The sequence below is a fragment of the Aplysia californica genome, unplaced genomic scaffold (assembly GCF_000002075.1).
Source record: "Aplysia californica isolate F4 #8 unplaced genomic scaffold, AplCal3.0 scaffold00099, whole genome shotgun sequence".
Taxonomy (NCBI): Eukaryota; Metazoa; Mollusca; class Gastropoda; order Aplysiida; family Aplysiidae; genus Aplysia; species Aplysia californica.
Window position 1 is genome coordinate 778,440 of NW_004797369.1, and position 21,184 is coordinate 799,623.

Below are 21,184 nucleotides of genomic sequence, written 5' to 3' on the forward strand. Positions count from 1 at the left end.
AGAGAGAGGGAGAGGGAGTTTCAAATGGATAGGAACCTTGTGAAATGAAGTACCTTTCAGGAAAATAAGTAAACTGCTTTTCCCCAGCATAAAAAAACAAACATATCAGCAGAGCGACCCACAACTCCCCCCCTCCCTAAAAAAAAAGCCAATAACCCCCCCCCCCAAAAAAAAAAAAAACACACACAAAAACAAACAACAAACCCCCAAATCCACAACTGAAGATTGTACTTTCAAAATATTTTATTGCACCAGTGCCAAACTGACAAGTCCAATGTGATATAAGTGAAGTTATACTTACTTTGACAGAAGTTACAGTCAATAGCATACTTGATCGAAGGACAACTTTTGAGAAAGCTGTTATAATATTCATTTTCTCTTATCAATAAAATTTGCTGGTCTACAAATGACCACGATTTTAAAAAATATTTAAAAAATAATAACTAAATAAATTAAAGAAAAAAAAATACAACTAATAATAACAATGAACAACAATGAAAATGATGATGACGACCTTTAACATCCAAGGTGGAAAAGGAGTTATAAACCTTGTTAATACTAGCTACAGCTGCAAACACTGGGACAGAATTCACTTTTAAAATATTTAAAAAAACAAAAAAGATGTGAATATGAAGGAAAGCAATAATTAACACAATTGTGAATTATTATCATTATCTGTGAAATGAATTTTCTCCAACCCATACTAAATTAATAATGTTCCGTCAAAGGAGCTGTGCACACTGACCATGCACTCAACTCACTAATCATTTTTGTTTTTCATGTTGAGAAAGCAGTCTCTCATTTAGAATTTAAAAAAAAACAATAACATAACATGGAAAGAGAACACTTATAGTATAGAGGCATAAAGATATATAATAAGGGACTCCGTGTTGTGAACTTGGAATACTCGTGTTTGCACTAAAGAGTTTTGTTAGCTGTGGGGTTCGGTTTTTTCAACATCTTGTACTGTCGCATCTCAAATTCATGTAATAAAAAATAAAAAAAACAACCCCAAAAAATCTTTACTGACAATGATCTTTAACAATCCACGAGAACTAGATCTACATCTCATGGCATGCATTCTGGTTAAATCTCACAAACCATCCACACTTTCAAGGGACGGAATCTAAGTATTCAGTCACCAGTTGTAGAAGACAGAAATAAACAAAACACTCAGTATTCTCCCTTACCCTAATTGGACTCGAGAAAGGTTAAAGTTAAAGAAGGGATAATACAAGAAGGCATTTCTAAAGCTTCCAGTGTTTAAACAGGAAAACTTGTCTTTCAAAGAAAAGAGTGAGGTATTGCCAATAAAGGCTAGAACTAACAAAAATACCCTCAGTCATGACAGGCGTTGAATTACAGTCGAAACTGCCCATAACAGTTACCCAAGATCACAGGGAAAAGTGACCACAAAAGACAAGTGGTTACCATGGACAGGGTCTGAGTTTTGATAAATGGAAATCTTAATTTTATTGTTCTATTTAATTCCATAAACATAGGTATCTATCGAGAGTTTCTTTGCACTGACTGACTTCAGACACTCAGTCTAAGAATGGCATATGGGTAGGCACAAAATTTCTGTAGCAAATGACTGCTATGAGCAGTTTTTAAGGTGACCTGACGAGTAAATGACTTACAGTGGTTGCATTGAACAGGGACTGCCATGGACAGGTAGAAAATATAGGAAAAATACAAGGGTGTCAAGGTACAGTGACCATTAGTAAATGTGACCGCTACGGAGAGGTGAAAATTAAGGCAGGTCTTAATATTCACAACACATACACCCGAATAACGTGTTTTAGAAGAGATACATCATCCCTGCTCCTTGGTGGTGCGGTATGGGTACAACAACCTTACTGGTACAGAAAAATTACTCAGGGGGCAGGACCTCTTATCAGACATCTATTCTGATATATGGCAAAAAGCTGCAAAACCTCTACAAATAACCCAGTCTTAAGAATGCCCTTTCAGCATCTAGAGCCAGGCTTGTCCTCCCGTAATACATACCAGCTGCTCTAACAAAGACACAACTCATTTGTGATCATTCGCTCTAAGGGAAAAGAACACAGCCAGCATACACAGCTTACTTTCAGGATAAATCTTGAATCATTTTCTACTGACTATCACAATACAGTAGTCTGCTTAAAACAAACACGATTTATCCGAAAACGGCAGATGAACTGAAAGAGAATGGAATCCCTGATTTTTTTCCTCGCTATAAGAGCAATCTCTCAAAACCGAAAACACTGTTGTTAATAAACCAAATGAAATCCAATAGTTCTACAGATTTCAGTTTGTGCCACTGTAGTAGCAAGGAGCACAGGAAATATCACAACTTCAAGACAGCAAGCTAAGACACACTATGCGGGGAGTGCCAAATTTCAAATATAATATCAAAATCCCCAAATTTTGATTTATAAAAAACAAGCATGGAAAGCAAAGGTATTCCAATCTATTCTTCTAAACCAATCTCAGGAGGAGATGAAAAACATTTTTGTACTTCTCCACTATCTGTAGTCGAAGCAAAATAAGGACATACATTGATGACTCGCCCAACAATAAACAGCACAATATGCAAATCTCATTTTAAATTACTATCACAAAAAAACCATTATAATTCCAAGGCTGAATAAAGAGCTGGGGAACTTGTCTTTCAAGCAGAAGAACAGAGGCCAACAGTCCTTTCTCAACAGACCACAGACAGCCCCTAAAAGTATTACTTACAAGATCGCCTCATCGCACGCCTCTAGGAGCAGAATGAAAAGGAGCAACAGAGGCTCAATTATTATTAAGTGTCAAACCTCAAGTCTGACTAGAAGACGAGCACATTAAAAAAAACCGACCTTCAAATTTTCCTGAGATAAAGTAAAACAGCAGACAGAAGAAGCAGAGGAGCAGTAAAGAAGGGGAAACAACTTGTGCTGCTTTCCATATATAGTTGGCATAAAAATTTTTAAAAAGAATTAAAATCAGCTGCACTTCCTTTCACACCAATATTTCATAATGACTGATAGGAACCTCTTTCTGCTATTCACTTCAGAACTTCACTGACATTACAGCCCATTCTGTGGAATATTCTTCACCGGAATTGTCACCAGCAAGAAGCGGAATTATTGATATTATGGTAAATTATGCAAAGGTGAGTAAGTTTACATCAGTGCCTGCCAACCTGAGCAGTATCATCCACTGATGAGTGATTTGGTAATGTAGGTGGGCAGAGGAGATCTCCCTGGTAGTGATGGGTGTTATTTCATGGCCTGCTTGCAAATATACTATAGGTGGTGGTATGAAAATTGCAGCCCCTGAAAAGTGACAAAAAAGGGAACTGGCTACAAAAAGGTTGACAAACACTGATCTACACACGAGAAGACACTTTCACAAGTTAATCCTGTATGGTGAACACATCTAGCCAAAATAAGAGACACACGCAGTTTTGATTCCAATAATGACTAGGTTCACCACATAGTGATTGGCAGAACAATAGCTACAATTCATCGGGCACAGCTTATGAAAACAGTAACAATAAAAAGGGGTAGGAAAAATAGACCATGCTAAATTACTCACAAACAATCAATTTTACCGCATGCAATCAAGTTTCCCATTAGAGATACAATACTGGAGTTTCCAAGAAAAGCAAATCCAGCAGAAATCTATGTAAAAAACAAAAATCAAAATTATAGCAAAGCAAAAGTCATACTCAGTTTTACAGTAGGCCTACCTAACTAGTGGAAAACCATGAGGGTTCTAAAATATTTCGCAAATGTTTACACTACTTCTTTAAAAAAATTCCCAAACAGCTGATGTTTACAGGAACTGAATGTTCAAGTAAAGTTTGTTCTGTTTTGTTTAGTGACAACAGAGATCACTAAGCAAAACAAAAAAGTGCCCGCCAACCATCCTTAGGCATTCCGCCAACCATCCTTACGCATTTGAAAAATGGTAAAGAAAAGATTGAAAGGAAAATACTATATTAAAATGTTTCCTGCAGCTTTTAGTATCGCAAAACTCAACATATGCAACTGTCTCTTTACATAAATCACCTGGCAGATTTCGATCGCAGAACACCTGAATTTCCTTTGGATACAAAACTTTCAGCTAGTCAATCAGTATTCAGAAGTTGAGACTAAAATGAAATCCTGTTGATGAATGACCAGTTCAGCTAGATCTGAGAGACACACAGAAGGCTAGTTTTAGTAAGAGTTTTACGGCACTTGCAACACAATAAGGCCATATAAGTTCGAAGATTAGAGGTGTTACAAAAGAGTAACAAACACAAAAAAGAAGGAGGGGAGATAGAAACGATAGATTTTTTATAGGAAAGAAGGGGAGATAGAAACGATAGATTTTTTATAGGAAAGAAGGAGCAAACCACACCAGAGCACCTGCTAACCACCCACAGAGAAGGCTAATGTGCACTGAGCTTGCCACACAGCAGACAAAAAAAAAGAATGATCAAGTTTAATAAATAGCACAATTACTAGAATTAGCCAGAAAGGCAAAAAACAAGATAATTTTTTAAATGACATAAAACATAGAGCTATGACTGAAACAATTGAGAATTCTTCCCTGCATGAAAATCTCGCAAACACATACACACATACAGAAAAAAGCAGAAACTGCATCACGTGCCGGTTCAAATGAGTGGGGATACCGGTAATGAAGGAACAAAAGCAGACTCATCATAAGTGGTTAGCTTTATCACAGCGGTAAATCTGGAAGTAATTCGAGACAGTAGACAAACATGGAGGGGAATGACACATTCTCGGACCACCTCGAAAAATAAACTCCTACTTATTTCAAAGTAGGAGTTAGTGTGCAGAAAATTACGGGGAGGGCATAAGAAATTTCAACAAAGAATACGGTACATGCAATATACTTTGTGAACTGGACTGCAGAATCCCCCGCCCTGCCCTGTCACTCCCCTCCTGTCCTGAATGGAAAGACCGAAGTTATTTCTTGTGCAGTACCTGAGAAAAGTACCCAATCTGGCAAGAGCGTCAACCACAACCAGGATAGTCTAGTTCTGTGTTTGCCAACCCGTGCAGTATCATCCATTAGCAGGTGATTTGGTCACTTTGGTGGGTGGTGGAGATTCTCTGGATTGTCAAGGGTTTTGTAAAATGCCTGATTTGGAAAGACATGTAGGTGGGAGGTAGGAAAACTTTTTGCCTCTTAAAGTTGGCAAAAGTTGGCGCAGGCTTTAAAAAGGTTGACAAACACTGGTCTAGTAGTTTGAGCTTACTTGACCTACTTACTGACAAACAGCAAAGAGAAGAAGTACAACAATAAGCAGAACCGGCCCTGTGGTATTGTGTGAAGTTTAAAAAAAAAATTGTTTCAAAATCAACGTTAGAAAGGACATTCGACAAAACACTTAGAACTGATCTAGTGCAAACGTCAACAATTTTTTAATTATTATATGAATGGAAGTTTCATAAAAATGATATCAAATGACAAGTGTGAAAAATGTACAACTTCCATCATTCGGGTGGCAGGCTTCCACCATGCTTGTCAGAGTCAACCCAGGCTAAGAAGGATGCAAAGTACCATCAGGAAGACCGAGATATTCGATTAAAATGTTCCCTATACAGGAATCGAATTCAGATCTTGCACGTGCGACGGTGAGACATCTTTCCACTACACCACAGACTCTGACACTATGAGTGTACACAGCATTTCACTATAACCTAGATTTCAGCAGAATATGAAGACTGAGTCACAAAACGGGCCACATATGCAAACAACATGTTTGATCACTACCTGAACGGACATATTTGGAGCAGTACAAACAAGAATAAATGGAGCTATGCTTTTTTCAAGGAAGCATTTATTTATAAATACTGTAAGTTCTAATTCCTATAAATTCTCTATACAATCAGAAAAAAGTACGATTCCTTTCGTTACTCTACTGAGTAGCAGCACTAGAGGCAGCAAAATGTCTTCCTCATACCAGAACTCTAGCACCCGAGGAAAGTTAGTTCTTGTAAGAGTTTTATGGCACTTGCACCACAATAAGGTCATATAAATGCTGAGGTGTTATGAGAGAATGACAAACACAAAAAAGGAGGAGAGATCAGGACATTAAAAGTTTGAAAGGAAAGAAGGAACAAACCACACCAGAGCACCCACCAACCACCCGCCACCTGAAGAAAGCTATTAACCCGACAGATACATTCGAATATACCACAACATAGTCATCACTCCAATCTATGTAACCATAACCAAAAATAAGAAAGAAAGGCAATCATATTTACAAGCTCTAACCTCCAGTCCAGAATACAATAAAACACAGATTGCTCGTTCGACTATACTGCGAACATAACAGCATTTGTCAGAAGAATCTCTGATTGATTCTAAAAGTTTTCTGGCCCATCCACACAAAAAATATCACTTAGAAGACAGACTGTTCAAACTCATTATTCAGATTCAGAGTCAACCTGTGTTGGGTAGACTTCAGTATTCCAGCAGATAGACCAAAATACATGATAAAATTATTTTTCCAGATTGGGAATCAAACTCATACCTCAGTATATAATAGTGAAGAGACTAACCATTACATCACAGATGCCATTCAGTCCTACCTCTTTTCTTTCCCTATAAAAAGGCCATTGTTTAGTCCTGGAGCTTTTTTCTACTCAAAACTGAACTGAATTATGGGCATGGTGAAAATATTCAGGATAAACATTTTATTTTACGAATGTGGCCAAAGATGAAAAGCTACACCCAGTAAAGAAGAGAAAGCTTATTCATGTGAGAACTTTCTCTTGGTGATCACTTCAAACTTCAAGAAAAAATTATTTTGTCAGTCATATTCACAGGCATCGGAAGAAGGCATTGAGAGGAATTTTCATAAAAGGCAAGATCCAAAGGAGATTTCATTTCGATAAACATGATTCTAACAAAACCACTTTCAGATTAAAATGGTATAGTACTACTTCACCAAACTTAACATACTTTCTGGAAACATGACAGAGCCACACATCTTAAATGCTCTTGCATGCTCTGTTTCACAACGGTATTTTAGGACGAATCTTCTTGAAAAGCTGCCCTCAGTGTTGGGCTGTCACTTTTCAGCTTCTGCTTGACTTGCTTGAGAAATTTGTTGTGGAGACGGCTGAACTCCATGATGTCTTTGGGCTTCTCCGACAACCAGAACTGTGTGAAATCATGGAGTAAGTAACCTAAAAGAGGAAACAAAATACAGTAGAAATTGGTCAAGATGGCCACCCATTATCTAGGGGAAAAGAGACTGTCTTGCACAGGCGGATGTTTTGGGACAGTGTCATTGTAATATGGAAAAAGAAACATACGGAGGAAGCGGGGGTGGGGTGGGGGGGGGGAGAGAGTGGGAAGTGGTCGTACTGGTGGCTATCTTGGACAGGTGGTCATTCGAGCATGTTTGACAATAGTAAATTTTTTTATCAAGGAGAGTCAGATCTTGTCTTCACCAGTGGTCATTAACAAGAAAAAAGTTGCCTGAATCAAGAAAAGAGAAGAAGATTGTCACAATAATGGCCATTTACTGCAGGGAACGAGCAAGATACTCTCATAGAAAAGACAGAGAGAAGGCAAAGAAGCAGAGTGGCCACAGAGAGCAGGATGGCAAATTTTTAAAAACCCAATCAGGGACACCCAACATTATAATGACATCCAATTCAGTAAACAACAGACAACATTAGACAAAGACGGACAGGTTCCGTGTGGTGTATGTGATAAGGTTACGATCACAGTGGAATTGAACAGTCTCTGGAAATTTAGGACAGTTGGCAACCGTGCATGGAGTGACATAACAGTCAGATAGATCATATGAATTTGGCCATGACTGAATGCCTAAGAAGGCTTGGCTGCTCTTTAAACTTCAAACTGTCTGGGAATCTTTGAAGTGCACAATATGCATACAAGACTTTCAAATTTTGTAATTATTTGAGAAGTTCTGATACTCTGCCATGCAAATTTAAAAGCAAAAGTAAAATAATGTGATTCAGTCAAAAAATGGCAACACACATATGTGATTTACTTACAGTAAACATGGTGAAAGTCTGTCAAATCAGGTTCTGCTTTCTCACTGCTGTAAAAATGAGGTCGTAACTTTCGTTTTCTCAATAGTTCAAAGCCCATGCCAGTGATATTTATTGCCACAATGGCAAATGAAAACCTGATGGAAAAAGTCAAAAGGTTGGGGTAAAAAAATGTTATAGTCAAGATATTATCAATGCATAAATACACTACACCTTTTCCCAATCAAAATAAAGAAAACAGTTCAAATGCAACAAAGAAACTTCCAAATCATATCAAATTTTCAAAATCAATTCAACATATTATATAAAGTTCAAATTCAACAATTAAGTAAACGTAAGCAAGCGCCAGCAAAAATATAAGCAAACAAAAGTTTAAAAATGTAAACATTAGGAAAATTAGATTCCACATTGACAGTTCTATTTTATCATTAAAAAGTTCAAATTCAACAGTGCGAACAAACAAATAACCAAGTGCAGGCATACGGGGACTAGTTTGTCATTTAGCAATGGATGTTGTTTACATCTTTTCGAGGTTACCCCTAATTTATCTCCCTTTGAAATATCCGTTGCCCGCTCCATCAAGCCATTCATCAACTGACAGATCGACTACAGCTTATCTAATAATTGCTATCTTCTAATCTATCAAACTTAATACTTACTGTTGCTCTTTAAAAAAAGCTGTACAGAAAGGTAGGGTTAAAGAAAAATAAATTTTGAATAAATTCAAAGAGGTGAGGCTTATTTAAAACTGGGAGGAGGGGGGGGGAGGGAGAAGTCGGAAGTTATCGTTCGTACAAGTAATTGTGTTAGAAAGTTGGTCGTTACAGCAGGTTCGACTGTATTCGTACTAAGTAAAACAGGTCCTCACACAGACCATTGTAACTTCCCTTTCCACACTCACACTCTGGTAGTCCTTAGGTTTTTGTACATTTCTTTTCGAGTAAACAAAGGAGCTGAGTCAAAGCGATGAAGTATGACAGCAGTACAAAAACACAGTCGAAACTGCATAAGACAGCCACCCATTGTCAAGAAAAGAAGCCGTCTTAGAATGGAGGCCGTCTTATGGTGTCATTATAATGTAGAAAAAATACACAAGAGAGGAAATGCGAAGTGGCCATTTTCGTAGGTGATTGTCATATACAGGTGGCCATTAGAATTAGAATAGGTTCAACTGTATACACAAAAACCGTGTCATGTTCAGACGGAGCTTAAAAAAAAAATATTTACAGTGAGCACAAATCTAAACAAAACAACAGGGCAGATTAATCACAAATATAGAGGCATATAAAAGATTACCCATATTGAGGATGATGTGACTGTGAAAAGACTCGAACTGCTGACTCAGGGTAATTGACGGCAAAAAACCTGGGGGGAAAGAACAGTAAAAAGTGTCAATATTCTATGAGGGGTCAGTGGTAAGGAGAGAAACAATTTTTTTTTTCCAATCAGAAATGTAGGCCTTTCCCATTCTAATAAAGAGGAAAACATGAATTTGTTTCTTGTATGTAATCAAATACACAACAAATACAGACCACTCCATTTGGTGTTAAATCCACTTGAGCTGATTTTCAGTTAAGTCGATCTTTTTTCTCAGATCCCAGTACATCTCCTTCTTTACATTTGTTAAAATCAAACGTTTATGCTGGGTTCAACACAAACGTAAATACGCTTGAGTTGAAGAGTGGCGTCGGTGGCCTAGTGGTTAGGCTCTCGGACTCGCAACCGTAAGGTCGTGGGTTCGAATCCTGTCAGGGACCCGACGTTGTGTCCTTGGGAAAGGCACTTTACACGAATTTTCCTCACTTCACCCAGGTGGGAATGGGTATCCGGCTATAGACAGTGAAAGATCTTGTCAGTTTGTTAGTGTTTGAGCGCTTAATCAGCTGCTTGCACTGTATGCTTCCCGGGAAGCTGAGAATGTTTCTGAGTGTTCTATGGTCTGCTGGGGTAATAATATAGTGTAAAGCGCATAGAGCCTGCTGTTGAGCGGGGAAATGCCCTATACAAATGCTATTTATTATTATTATTATTAAGAGCTTTCTTACCCCCAGCTACAACTACAAGTATGCAATGGCTGAAGTAATTTTTGTGCGTGTGTATGGGCAAATTGTTCATTTTACAGCAGTTTTTACATGAGTGATACATAACATAAAAATACAATCATGTAGAGCCAATCAAGGCCTAATAGGCCTGCATAGTACACGTACTATGTAACTCAATGAAAGGGTGATGAATTTGCGAGCAGCAGGTGTGTGTGACGACATGATGCAACGAAAAACCACGTCAGTTGTTGTTTCCTGACCCCTCAAGGCCGAAGGGCAGAGCATGTCACATGACAATGGGTGATACAATAAAACCCCGGTATAACGTTCTCAGCTGAAAACGTCCTCTCAGCTGTAACACGCACTTTCTGAATTCCTGTTTCAGCTGGTATTTTTACTCTTTAAAGGCTATGTCTCATACATCCCTTTGTAAATCGTACTTTCAGTGATAACCTTCACTTTTCAAGGGATTTTAATGATTTAAAGTGTGTTTAAAACATGCATTGTGCAATGTACGAATAAAGAAAATGGCAAAATGCCATAGTTTTACCATTATTTGGAAAAACAACGTGGTCTGAACATGTCATGTTAGTTGGCGTATTGTTAATTTCGTAATCAGTAGATGCTAGCATCTCTCTCTCTCTCACACACACACATGCAAGGGCATGCAGTGATTGATATTGCTCCTGCACCACCATTTTTACTACTACTGCAGTTCTAACATTAAAATAGGAGGAATGGCAAAGATTTTGTTCTGTCCCTTGATTTTGTGGTCTCGACAGTTAAGTCGAACTTTAGATGAGTAGATCTTGTTTCACTCCCCTGGTGACATATCAACTCATCCGTAGTCAACTGCAGTATGCACACATAATTGGAGGTCACTTTTAAGCACAGGGGGCTATCCCGAAAAATGCTGTTTTGAGAAAATCGAAGGTTAAGTTTTTGCCCCTTGTTCAGTTTCTTTAAAAGACAAGGAGTTCTTTTCTATAACCAAACAAATATACACACCAATGAAACCAAACTTCTCCTATAAGGAAGGGCAATGCCCATTTTTCATGTAGGTCAAGATTTCTGGAAACCCCCGAAATCTGGGTTAGCCCGCTTGTCCTTAAAAGCGAAGAATTAATATATGCTATATCTGTGGCAGAAAGACTCTACGAGCATATCCATGACCCACCTGTTGCATGAACCTAAACAATATTTTCACAATCCACATAAATATTTTTACACAACAGGTCACTGGTAAGAATAATGTACCCATCTTCCATATAATATATACACACATATCAGGTGTTACACATTGCCAAAAGCCATTCTGCTTACAATTTTTTTTCCCATCAAACTATTGTTATCTAATGTTCTGCTTACAATTTTTGTTTTAGCTTTTTTCTTTAATTATAAAAGTTTAAAGACAGTTTCGAAGTGTAATAATTAGGAAAAAAAAAGAAAACAAACTCATATAAAGCTAACCATGACATTGTCTACAGCAGAAAAAAAATGGAAAGACATTTTGAGAAAAATATATTATGACCCTTTTAGAAAGACAAGTAAAAAGTATTTCAAATACTGTAGTAATGATGTTAATAGTAGCAGAGGCTACACAAGCAATGTTTAATTATTTCATTTCAAACACTTACGTCAGCTGTTGTAGTCCCAGCATGCCCATCCCACGGAAGTCTGTCTTTGGGTCATGACCTTGAAAACCCAACTCCTGCCAGTGTGGTCCAACACGTTGAGGCAATGGCACATCACTTTTGTATAGGCTCCACAGCTGTAACAAAACCAAGGAACTCTATTATATTCCTTAAGAAATAGTAGGCCTACCATGACTCTGCCTGTCCCTATTTAAACTTTAAAATCAGATAGGGTGGAGAAACTGGTAAAATTGAAGTACAGCCCCAATTTTATGCTACTTGACCTAATGAAATGTGCCACATCCGTGGTCACCAGGTATGTCATGGAGAGGCAAGCAGTCATGTCTTTCAGGAACAAGAATTGCTCGTTGTGATGCCCTACGGTATGTGTGGGAGCTATACATACTTTACTTTTGTCCAAAACTTTTGGGCGAGCACCACTAGGTGCAAGAATGTGAGAATATTCGTATAGGAAAGTGTAACAACTTTTTTATGTTCAATGTTTTAAGCTCAAACCATGCACTTCAGCATCTCTCTCTCTCGCCTTTTTTAACTCCCAGTGGAGCACAGGCCATCAACAGCATTACTCCAGCGAAGCCTGTCCTGAGCATCCTTTTCTATCTGTTTCCATGATGTCCCACCTTTTTCAATTTCCGCTTGTAGCGCTCGCCTCCATGTAATCTTTGGTCTTCCCTTTTTACGTTTTCCTTGTGGGTTCCACGTTAAAGCCTGCCTGATGATGTTTGTCGGGGGTCTCCTCAGGGTGTGTCCAATCCATTTCCATTTTTTCACCTGTATGTTTTCCTCTACAGGCCTTTGGCTTGTTCTTTCCCACAGTTGAGTATTAGTGACTCGATCGTACAGCTTGATCCCCACTATCCTTCGTAGGCATCCATTTACGAAGCTCTGCAGTTTCCTTGCTGCTGATGCAGAGAGCCTCCATGTCTCTGAACCATACAGTAGAACAGTCTTCACGTTTGTTTTAAAGATCCTCAGCTTGGTGTTCAATCCCAGTTCCTTAGACATCCATATATTCCTGAGAATGATGAATGCTGCTCTTGCCTTTTGGATTCTGACCTTGATGTCTTCGTCTATTCCCCCTCCCTTGTTGATGACACTTCCCAGGTAGGTGAAGGATTCAACATCCGCTAATGGTGCCCCTTGCAGTGTGATAGGAACGTCAGCTGCATTCATTCGTTGAGCTTTCGTTTTATCCGTGTGAATATGGAGTCCAACACTACGGGAGAATATCCTGAGGCGATCTGTTTTCTGTTGCATCTGGGCTCGACTGTGAGAAAGAAGTGCCAAGTCGTCGGCAAAGTTCTAGTCTTCCAACTGACTGGAAAAGGTCCACTGTATGCCACCGCGTCGTCCCGGTGTTGTCTGTCTCATTATCCAATCCACTACTTCAGCATCTACTTAGCACATACTCAATGAAGTTGTAAGACCTTATCTATACGTCTTTCCAAGACAAAATATGTGACTAAAGGCATACTTAAGTTCATGATGCAAATACCAAACACACCTCAGTAAGCTGCTTCTCATGTGCTTTATTTTCTGCGTCATATTTGGTGGTACGTAGAGCCTCGGCCTCCTTCAAAATTTTATTGTATGCTCGGATGCGAAGTAGGCTGTCTTTTAGAGTTGGTTCAAATCTGACAAGATGTAAGAAAAAATCAGGTTAAGAGTAAAAACAAAATACAGCCGGGCACATATAAAATGAACATGGAAAACTAAAAACCCAGATAGCTCGTAAAATTTGCGATTCCTCAACTAATAACTTTTAAATTCTTCACTTTATTGGTTTACCTGAATTATGGAATTATATATGTGCTGAAAATATTTGTCAATCTCTGAAGTGTTAGATTTATCCATGCTGGACTGTACCTCCCACCCCCAAACCTAGACACACATTTTCAATGTGTCCTTGCTGGTTATCTCTCTGTTCTCTTGAGCCCTGATCTTCCCTAATGGAAGAAATGAAGAGATGCAGACAACATATCATACATTTATATAAAATCAAACTACTGTCTTCGGTTTAGTTCAATATAATAATATGCTCCACAAGCATAAGGCAAACATTATCCAAAATATTTCCCCCCTACCCTTTTCAACATAAATAATAACACATTAGCTCTACATTTGTGAAAAATAAGCATAATTATAAAATAATCATTTGTACATCAGTTTGATATCCGTTATATTGATGGCTAAACATTGAACCAAATCTAAATTAAACAACCCATTATCAGGAATCTTACACCTTTCCATCACTGATAATGAAAGTATGTGAGTAGACCGCCCCTTCTTTTTAAAATTGAAAAACAAGTGTTGATTTAAAATACCATAAACTCATACAATTTCACTCTACCATAACACAAAGTGCTATTAGTGTTTGTAGTTCAGTAAATAGAAGTGTGTTGGCACAATAATGGACAGAGACAGAAAAGACAAGTAAAGAAGAAACAGGAAAGTAGAAGGACCTAAGAAGCACCCTCCAACCATTCATCAGTATAACAGCACCAGGGAGTATGACATCAAATTCAGGAGAGTATACAGTAATTGATAACTGCTTAGAAAACAGAAGAACAATAAACGCTGATGGGACTAGACCTTCACAGAGATATTCTGAGAAACATACTGAGTGTGTACTTCGGGTACAACATCTTTCAACTTCATCAGATTTGACACAGACTCTGATATGTCATAGTCGCTGTCAGTCGCACATCTCCGTACATCAACACTGCTTGAGTAGTTCAGGGATGATTCTTCAAGAAAAGAAAATATCAAGTGAACAGTATTAGCCATTACTTTTAAGAACACGTATAATAAGTTAAAACAAAAACATTGTTATATCACAATAAAGAATGAATAGCAAATAATAATAATAATAATAATAATAATAATAATAATAATAGATAGCATTTGTATAGCCCAAATCCCCGCTCAACAGCAAGCTCTATGCACTTCACAATCTGTACTATTACCCCAGCAGACCTGAGAGCATTCTGAAACAAACTCAACTTCCTGGGAAGCATACAGTGCAAGCGTCCATTTATAAGCACTAAAACACTAACATACTGACAAGATCTTTCCCTGTCTATGGCTGGGTACCCATTCCCACGACCCCGCAATGATAGAGGACTTAAGTGTGCATTACACATGTCACAGCATATAAATTATGATGAATTAAGAAGCTAAATGCAACAATGTAGAATACAATATATTATACAACCCATTTCTGAGACCAAAAAAATGCTGCTTTTTTTTCTAAATGTGTTACAGTACAGTCGGTCTCCAAAATAATGTGTTTCAAAAAGAGGATCATTAAAAGAATAAATTTTATATAAAAACATCTGAATATCAGCACAATGGCAGTGCTACTGACTGAAGTTGTCTTTATGCCATTCCCAAAAAGGGGGGGGGGGGATATCAATGTGTTCTTATGCACACTAGAATTATAAACTGGCTGATTTACCAATGTCATGCTCATACAGTGCAGAAACAACACAGAGGGAGCAGCAGCTTTTTCTTTCCTCATCCTTACTATTGCCATTTTTCCTCTACTTCTTTTGTATGTTTGTAACTCTCATGTGAACTGATATTTCCGGGGTGCGTTGATAGTCAAAGCAGACTTTGTGCTGTTGAGGCTAGAGAGGTGTGCAGAGTAAGCTTTGGACATCTCTGTTGACATCCACCTCTTGGCGCTCATATTATTATGACCTTATGCAGTTGCGAGCGACATAAAACCATACTAAAACAAAAGAACATCAGCAAGAAAAGCATGCACTAATAGCAGTCAAACGATGATTCTACACCTAATAAAAGCGTACCCAAAGCTTTTTTTCTTTACCATGATCTTTATGCCGCTACCTAAAAGAAAAACTGTTAAATGTGAGCAGAGACCAATGGAAGAGTAAGGGGCTAAAAATGAAGGACTTACAAAAAAAAAAATAATAAAAAAAATAAAAATATTGAAATTAATATGAGAGGCAGCTTGGTCAAATCAGGTGCTCATCAAAATAATGAAATTGAAGAAAATGACATTTTTCCAGCCAACTGGGCAACTTTTATTGAACTTTTGCCTTTTGGCTCAACATAGTTCATGTCCATTTAAAAACACATTTTCGTGAGGATTTTATGGAAAAAACGTTGATCAAAGATACAAAAATATAAATTTGCAGTTTCCAAGGTCTCTCAATCTTTGGAAACCATTTTCTTGCTTATAATTTTATCTCTGCTACAAGGCGAATCCAACTTCCTTTATACGTTAATAACTCGACGCGCGCTCATATGACCTTAGCAGTTGCGGGCGCCGTGAAACCCTATACTACATACAAATAACTCGACTTGTATTCAAGATAAGAAAGAGAGGTAATTCTTTTACTAAAGGCAAGGCAAATCAAAAGGCTAAGATTATACCAATAACTCCATATGCCCAAAAATGGATGAGTGCCGGATTCCACTGCAACACACAAAAAGGGGTAAAATATATTAATATTAATACAGAATAGAAAGCAAAATAGATGAAAATGATATAACCTACCAATGCGCTTGGTTCGTGATACTCTGTCTGACTCTTCATAGGTGATTCTCAAAAGTTCACATTTTCCAGTAACGTGCCTCAAAAGCCACTTCAACATTGGTCTGAGTAGCACAAAGTATAATTTGGTCCACCATTCATGAAGCCAGTCTGTAAGCACTGAAAAATTAAAGATTGATATACAGTTGGTAATAAACTGGAAGAGAAAACAAAATTGAAAGAAAATCATCATACAAAATTTACTTTAAATAAAATAAAATGCTACACTCTGGCTGTGATTTTATTAGGGCAGTGCACTTAGAAAATAAAAGCTCTTCGTCTTTTCTAAACAAATTTTTTCAAATAATGTTATATTTTTACCTTTTTTTCATCAACATGGAAAAAGACATTAAAAGTAAGTTTGCTTTGAGGATGGTGCTTTTGTACATATGCGGTCAGATATAGAAAGGCTATGTCAAAAGCAGGACACTATGCTCAGTGGTATAAGAAAAAGAGAAAGCAAACACCCCCCCCAAAAAAAACAAAAAACAACAACAACAACAAACAAACAAACTCAGTCAATTTATATTATAAAGAGTAAATAGTATAGCTGTAAGAAAACAAGACAGATCCCAGTCAGAGATAAGGTAGGAAGAAGGTGGTGGCGATGGATTGGACATACTCTAAGGAAGTCAGGCAGCAGCATAACAAAGAAAGTGTTGGATTGGAATCCACAGGGTAAGAGATCAAGGGGAAGACCGCAAGGAACCTGGAGATTATTGGAAAAGAATCACAGAAATTGATGTACAGAAAAGAGGGAAGATGTAGAATAACATCATGAGGCTAGCCCAGAATAGACAAAGATTGAAAGTGTTTGTCCATGGCCTATACCCTGGTGCAGGGTGAGAAAGGCAATGATGATGAAATAGCTGTAAAATATGTGACACAACTTATAAAGAGAGGAGATATTACATTTGCTCTGTTTCACATGTTTAAGAATCTATGCCTAACTAAGGTGCAGTAGTAAGTTGATTGCAGAACATTAAAATGGTTTCCTGTTACAAAAGGTATAAAAGATAAGGATGCATACTATCAACATCTCTTGAGCAAAAAGAGTGAATAGCGCACAAAATACAACATCGCTCGAGAAAGGATGAATATGACATGTCAATTCTACAAGGAATATATTTAAATTTAAGAGTCTTACATAAATGATACTGCACTCCTTGCCACAACACCAACAGGACTTGATTATTTAATAAAATCTTGTCAAAAAACACAGTGACCAAAAAGGATTACACAATATAGGCTTATGTAAAGAGGGCCAAAATCATGGACAAAGACAAAAATGCAAAGAAAATGATATCATGGAGCCAGGGTTGAGGCTAATGGGAAAGCAGCCCCAGATATGAAACGGAGAATTGCAATTGCATCATTAAAATTAAAAGAGACGTATCATATTCCTCACTGCAATACAGAGGACACTTGGTTTCAACTAACTCGGATTCAACAAAAACTCAAATTCAACTAATTGAGTCGGAGTTTTTTTAATTCATAAAAATCACTACGATATAACTCGGATTCAACGAACACATAAAAGAGCAAGCTCAGATTCAAAGAAGCCGCCAGCAGTGTAAACTGCCTCTTGCAACCATTCAGCAGCCTACTTCCATACCAAATACATGCGCAATTAACACTCATACATGTCATAGCGTATGTCGGGTTGGATGGGCAGCCGGAACATGAGTGACTGTGTGTATGTGTGTCTGAGGGATTGGGGGGGAGGGAGCACTAGCAGTCTGGGAGTGGAAGTTCAGTTGAGATATGTCACAAACGTTTTTTCTTTTCCTGGCTACTGATCAGTTTTACAATGATAAGCTCGTCTTGACATATATCTACGTAATGAATTGTTCGCTGGACAGGGTAATCAAGTGTTGCTGTATGCCAGGCTCTACACAGCAACAAAACTTGTTCAGCAAGCAATACGTTATATATGATAGATGACACAGGTGTGCATTTGAACAAATCGGCCCTTTTGTACAGTGTGCTTTGTAGAGTTCAATGTATTTTTCTGGAATTTTCCAGCATTTCTTCTGTATTAAAGAAATAAAAAAATGCCTCTCATTTGAAACCAAACAACTTTTAATTGAGAAAATCGAACACATTATTAATACTTGCTCGGCGCCAATAATTATCCATACTAAAACCTTATATTTGCTATAACGCACACTCGGATTCAACGAAATTGAAGGCCAGGCCCGACGACTTCATTGAATCCAAGTTCCACAAAAATTATGGATGTGAAGCATGAATCATCAGTGAACAAGATTTTTTAAAAATATTACAGCTTTCGGAATGAAACGTTATCAAAGTACTCAGAGAATATCCTGGACATACAAAATTCAGGTTGAAAAAATTCAAAATGAGAAAAATACTGGCAGAAACATCAATACCCCTCCAGAATGTGATGAAATCGAACTACTTCGGATAAACACATGAATCACTCGAGAAACATATTCTGGAAGCAAAGGTTGAAGACAAGAGATCAGGAAAGGGAAGACCTAACGGTAGATAGGAACAGGACATAGAAACCTGGCTTGGAACCAAAACAACACAGGCAGGCTGAATGAAGAAACTGTTTTATATGCATAAAAAGGTCAGAAAAGATACGTCCAACTACTGGTAAACCAAAGAAGAAGAAGAAATCTCATCCACTGTCACAACTCATTGACAGTTCCCTTACTTAAAGCTTTGGTCATCATCTGGTGTATAATCTATTTGTGTATCGAGGGGAAATCAAGCGATCGACCAGACTCTATTTAATGAAATCGAATTAAAAATTAAACTTTTCTGCCCAATGGGCAATTTTTATCCAATTTTTAAAAAAGTTAAACCCCTTTTAGACCATTTTAAAGCACATTTTTGTGTATGTTACAGAAAGACGTTAATCAAAGGCACTAAAAGGATAAGGCGGTTTCCAATGACGCCTTTCTTTGCTTTGAATTTTTTTTCAGGAAAAGCAAGATAAATGAACAAGCTTGTAGATAATACTAATAACTCCATATGCTAAAACTTTGATGATGTGCCTGATTCCACAGTTTCGTGCCAATATAATTTACCACTAATGGGTACCATATAAAATTGTTAATATTCTGATCTGCTATCAAATCTAATAAAGATTGAGAAGTATTAGATCAGTCGTATTTCTAAAAAACCCACAAAAAACATATGCCTACTAGAACCTAGGGGATTTGGGGGGGGGGGGGGGAGGGATGGAATCCTACATGACATCACTTGATGTGGCTTTAACTCACACTACAGACTCTACTTCCAGCAGATTCTACTACCACCCCCCATCCAGTCAGTCTAGCCGTACTTATCTTAGGGCCTATAAACATCAGAAAACAAGTCTCATTAGTAATTATTCAGGGTTAAAATACATGCACTGTCAGTAAGGCACCTGGTTTCGTCTCAAATACAAATACTTTAGATACTGCAACCTAAAAATGTATTTACAATTCAGTAGGCCTAATTTTTTTTGTCAGACTAGCCATCATATAAGTACGGCTAACCCAACTGTCTAGCCGTACTTAAGTATGGCTAGCCAAGCAGTCTAGCCGTACTTAAGAGCCGTCATTAAGTACTGCTAACCTCTTCCATTAGAAATCTATATTAAAGACGAAATCTTGCAAATCCAGCCCTATGTCAAGAATGCCAAAATCATTTTTGCAGTTAGGGCATCTTTGATGAAGAGCATTTTTTGTTAACTCTAAGCAAAGGCCAAGGTAGCCTGCTCTAGTATTAAAATATTTAATAATAGGCCTACTATGTAGCCTACATGAGAAGTTTAATTGGACTTGGACAGACTCCGAAAAGTGAAATTAAGCAGGGGTTACAATAGAGTTCCGCAAAAAACAAAGCTAAATCTAGACTATATTTTATTAGGCCCCTATGTTCAATTTACATTAATTATTAAATTTATAAGGCAACCTGCTGGCACTATTTCTGAGTACTGTACTGTACTGTAGTGAAAACAGTATCAGTAAGAGAAAAACTGACCAACGCCAAATTACAGCTCAACAAGGCATTTTCAGGACAGTCTTTAATTGGTCTTACTTCAAGACTTCTGGATTTCTTCTCTGGATGTAAACAAATGGATCGTGGACTTTAACGAACGAACGGAACTACAAGATCACCGGGCCTACTATTAGCACTGTTATCTGGGCAAATAATGAACTACTGCTACTACTAACCTACAACTACAGGTATTATGATCAACTGAATAATAAAATAGAGTTTTAAGTTAAAGTACTGAACTGTGTACTGACTTGGCAGGCAGACCAGGATCGGAATGATAATCACAGTGACAGACAAAGGCCTAGACTTCTAGATCTAGAATCTAGAGATTTCTTGCTCAAATTTCGCAAATTATAATAAGCAGAATCTTTATAATCTAAAGTACAGCGGACAAAAAAGACTAACTTGAAAACAAAACTCTAGTAGACCCTACTCCGTAGGACCTGGAAGTGAAGAAAGTCTTTCCCTTTCCCCAAGATTATCGAACACAAGCAGGAAGTGATTTGATCACCGATCAACAGTCAATAATCCCAAGACATGGGATCGCCCACATTTCTCGGGGTCAAACTCTGTGAAGCCTACGTAGGCCTAAAGTATGACTTGTCGGGAATGACGTGTTATCGCGATGTTCATAAACATTGATTATCATACTTCAAATCAAACATGTTCTGAATTCCCACTGAGAGAATTCTACAAAACATTCTTAATTTTTCTCGATCATGTTCAATTGGTCAGTACATTAATCTGATTACATACTGGTGACTATTTGAGGACCACCCAAGTCAATCTTAGTTCGATTGCTTTGTCAAAAGTGAAACCAACCAAGCTGATGTCACACCACAAAGGAAATGAACTCGACCAAGTTGCCAAGTGAACGCGATTGACCAA

The 21,184-nt window shown here is 37.7% G+C and overlaps 1 protein-coding gene across 2 annotated transcripts; it reads right to left on the reverse strand.

Moving 5' to 3' along the window:
* Positions 1-225: 225 nt before the first annotated feature.
* On the reverse strand, positions 226-21,152 carry LOC101854630 (ELMO domain-containing protein 2). 2 transcript variants are annotated; one of them, XM_005095266.3, is made up of 8 exons: positions 21,053-21,152; positions 16,244-16,399; positions 14,339-14,465; positions 13,223-13,352; positions 11,701-11,834; positions 9,318-9,386; positions 8,025-8,158; positions 226-7,184 (listed from the first exon to the last, which is right to left on the reverse strand). In XM_005095266.3, coding segments are annotated over exons 1-8 (912 nt in total). In that variant the 5' UTR covers positions 21,054-21,152; the 3' UTR covers positions 226-7,023. The 2 variants fall into 2 exon arrangements, with proteins under 2 accessions (XP_005095323.1, XP_005095322.1); XM_005095265.3 differs by having other exon boundaries at positions 20,702-21,059.
* Positions 21,153-21,184: the final 32 nt, after the last annotated feature.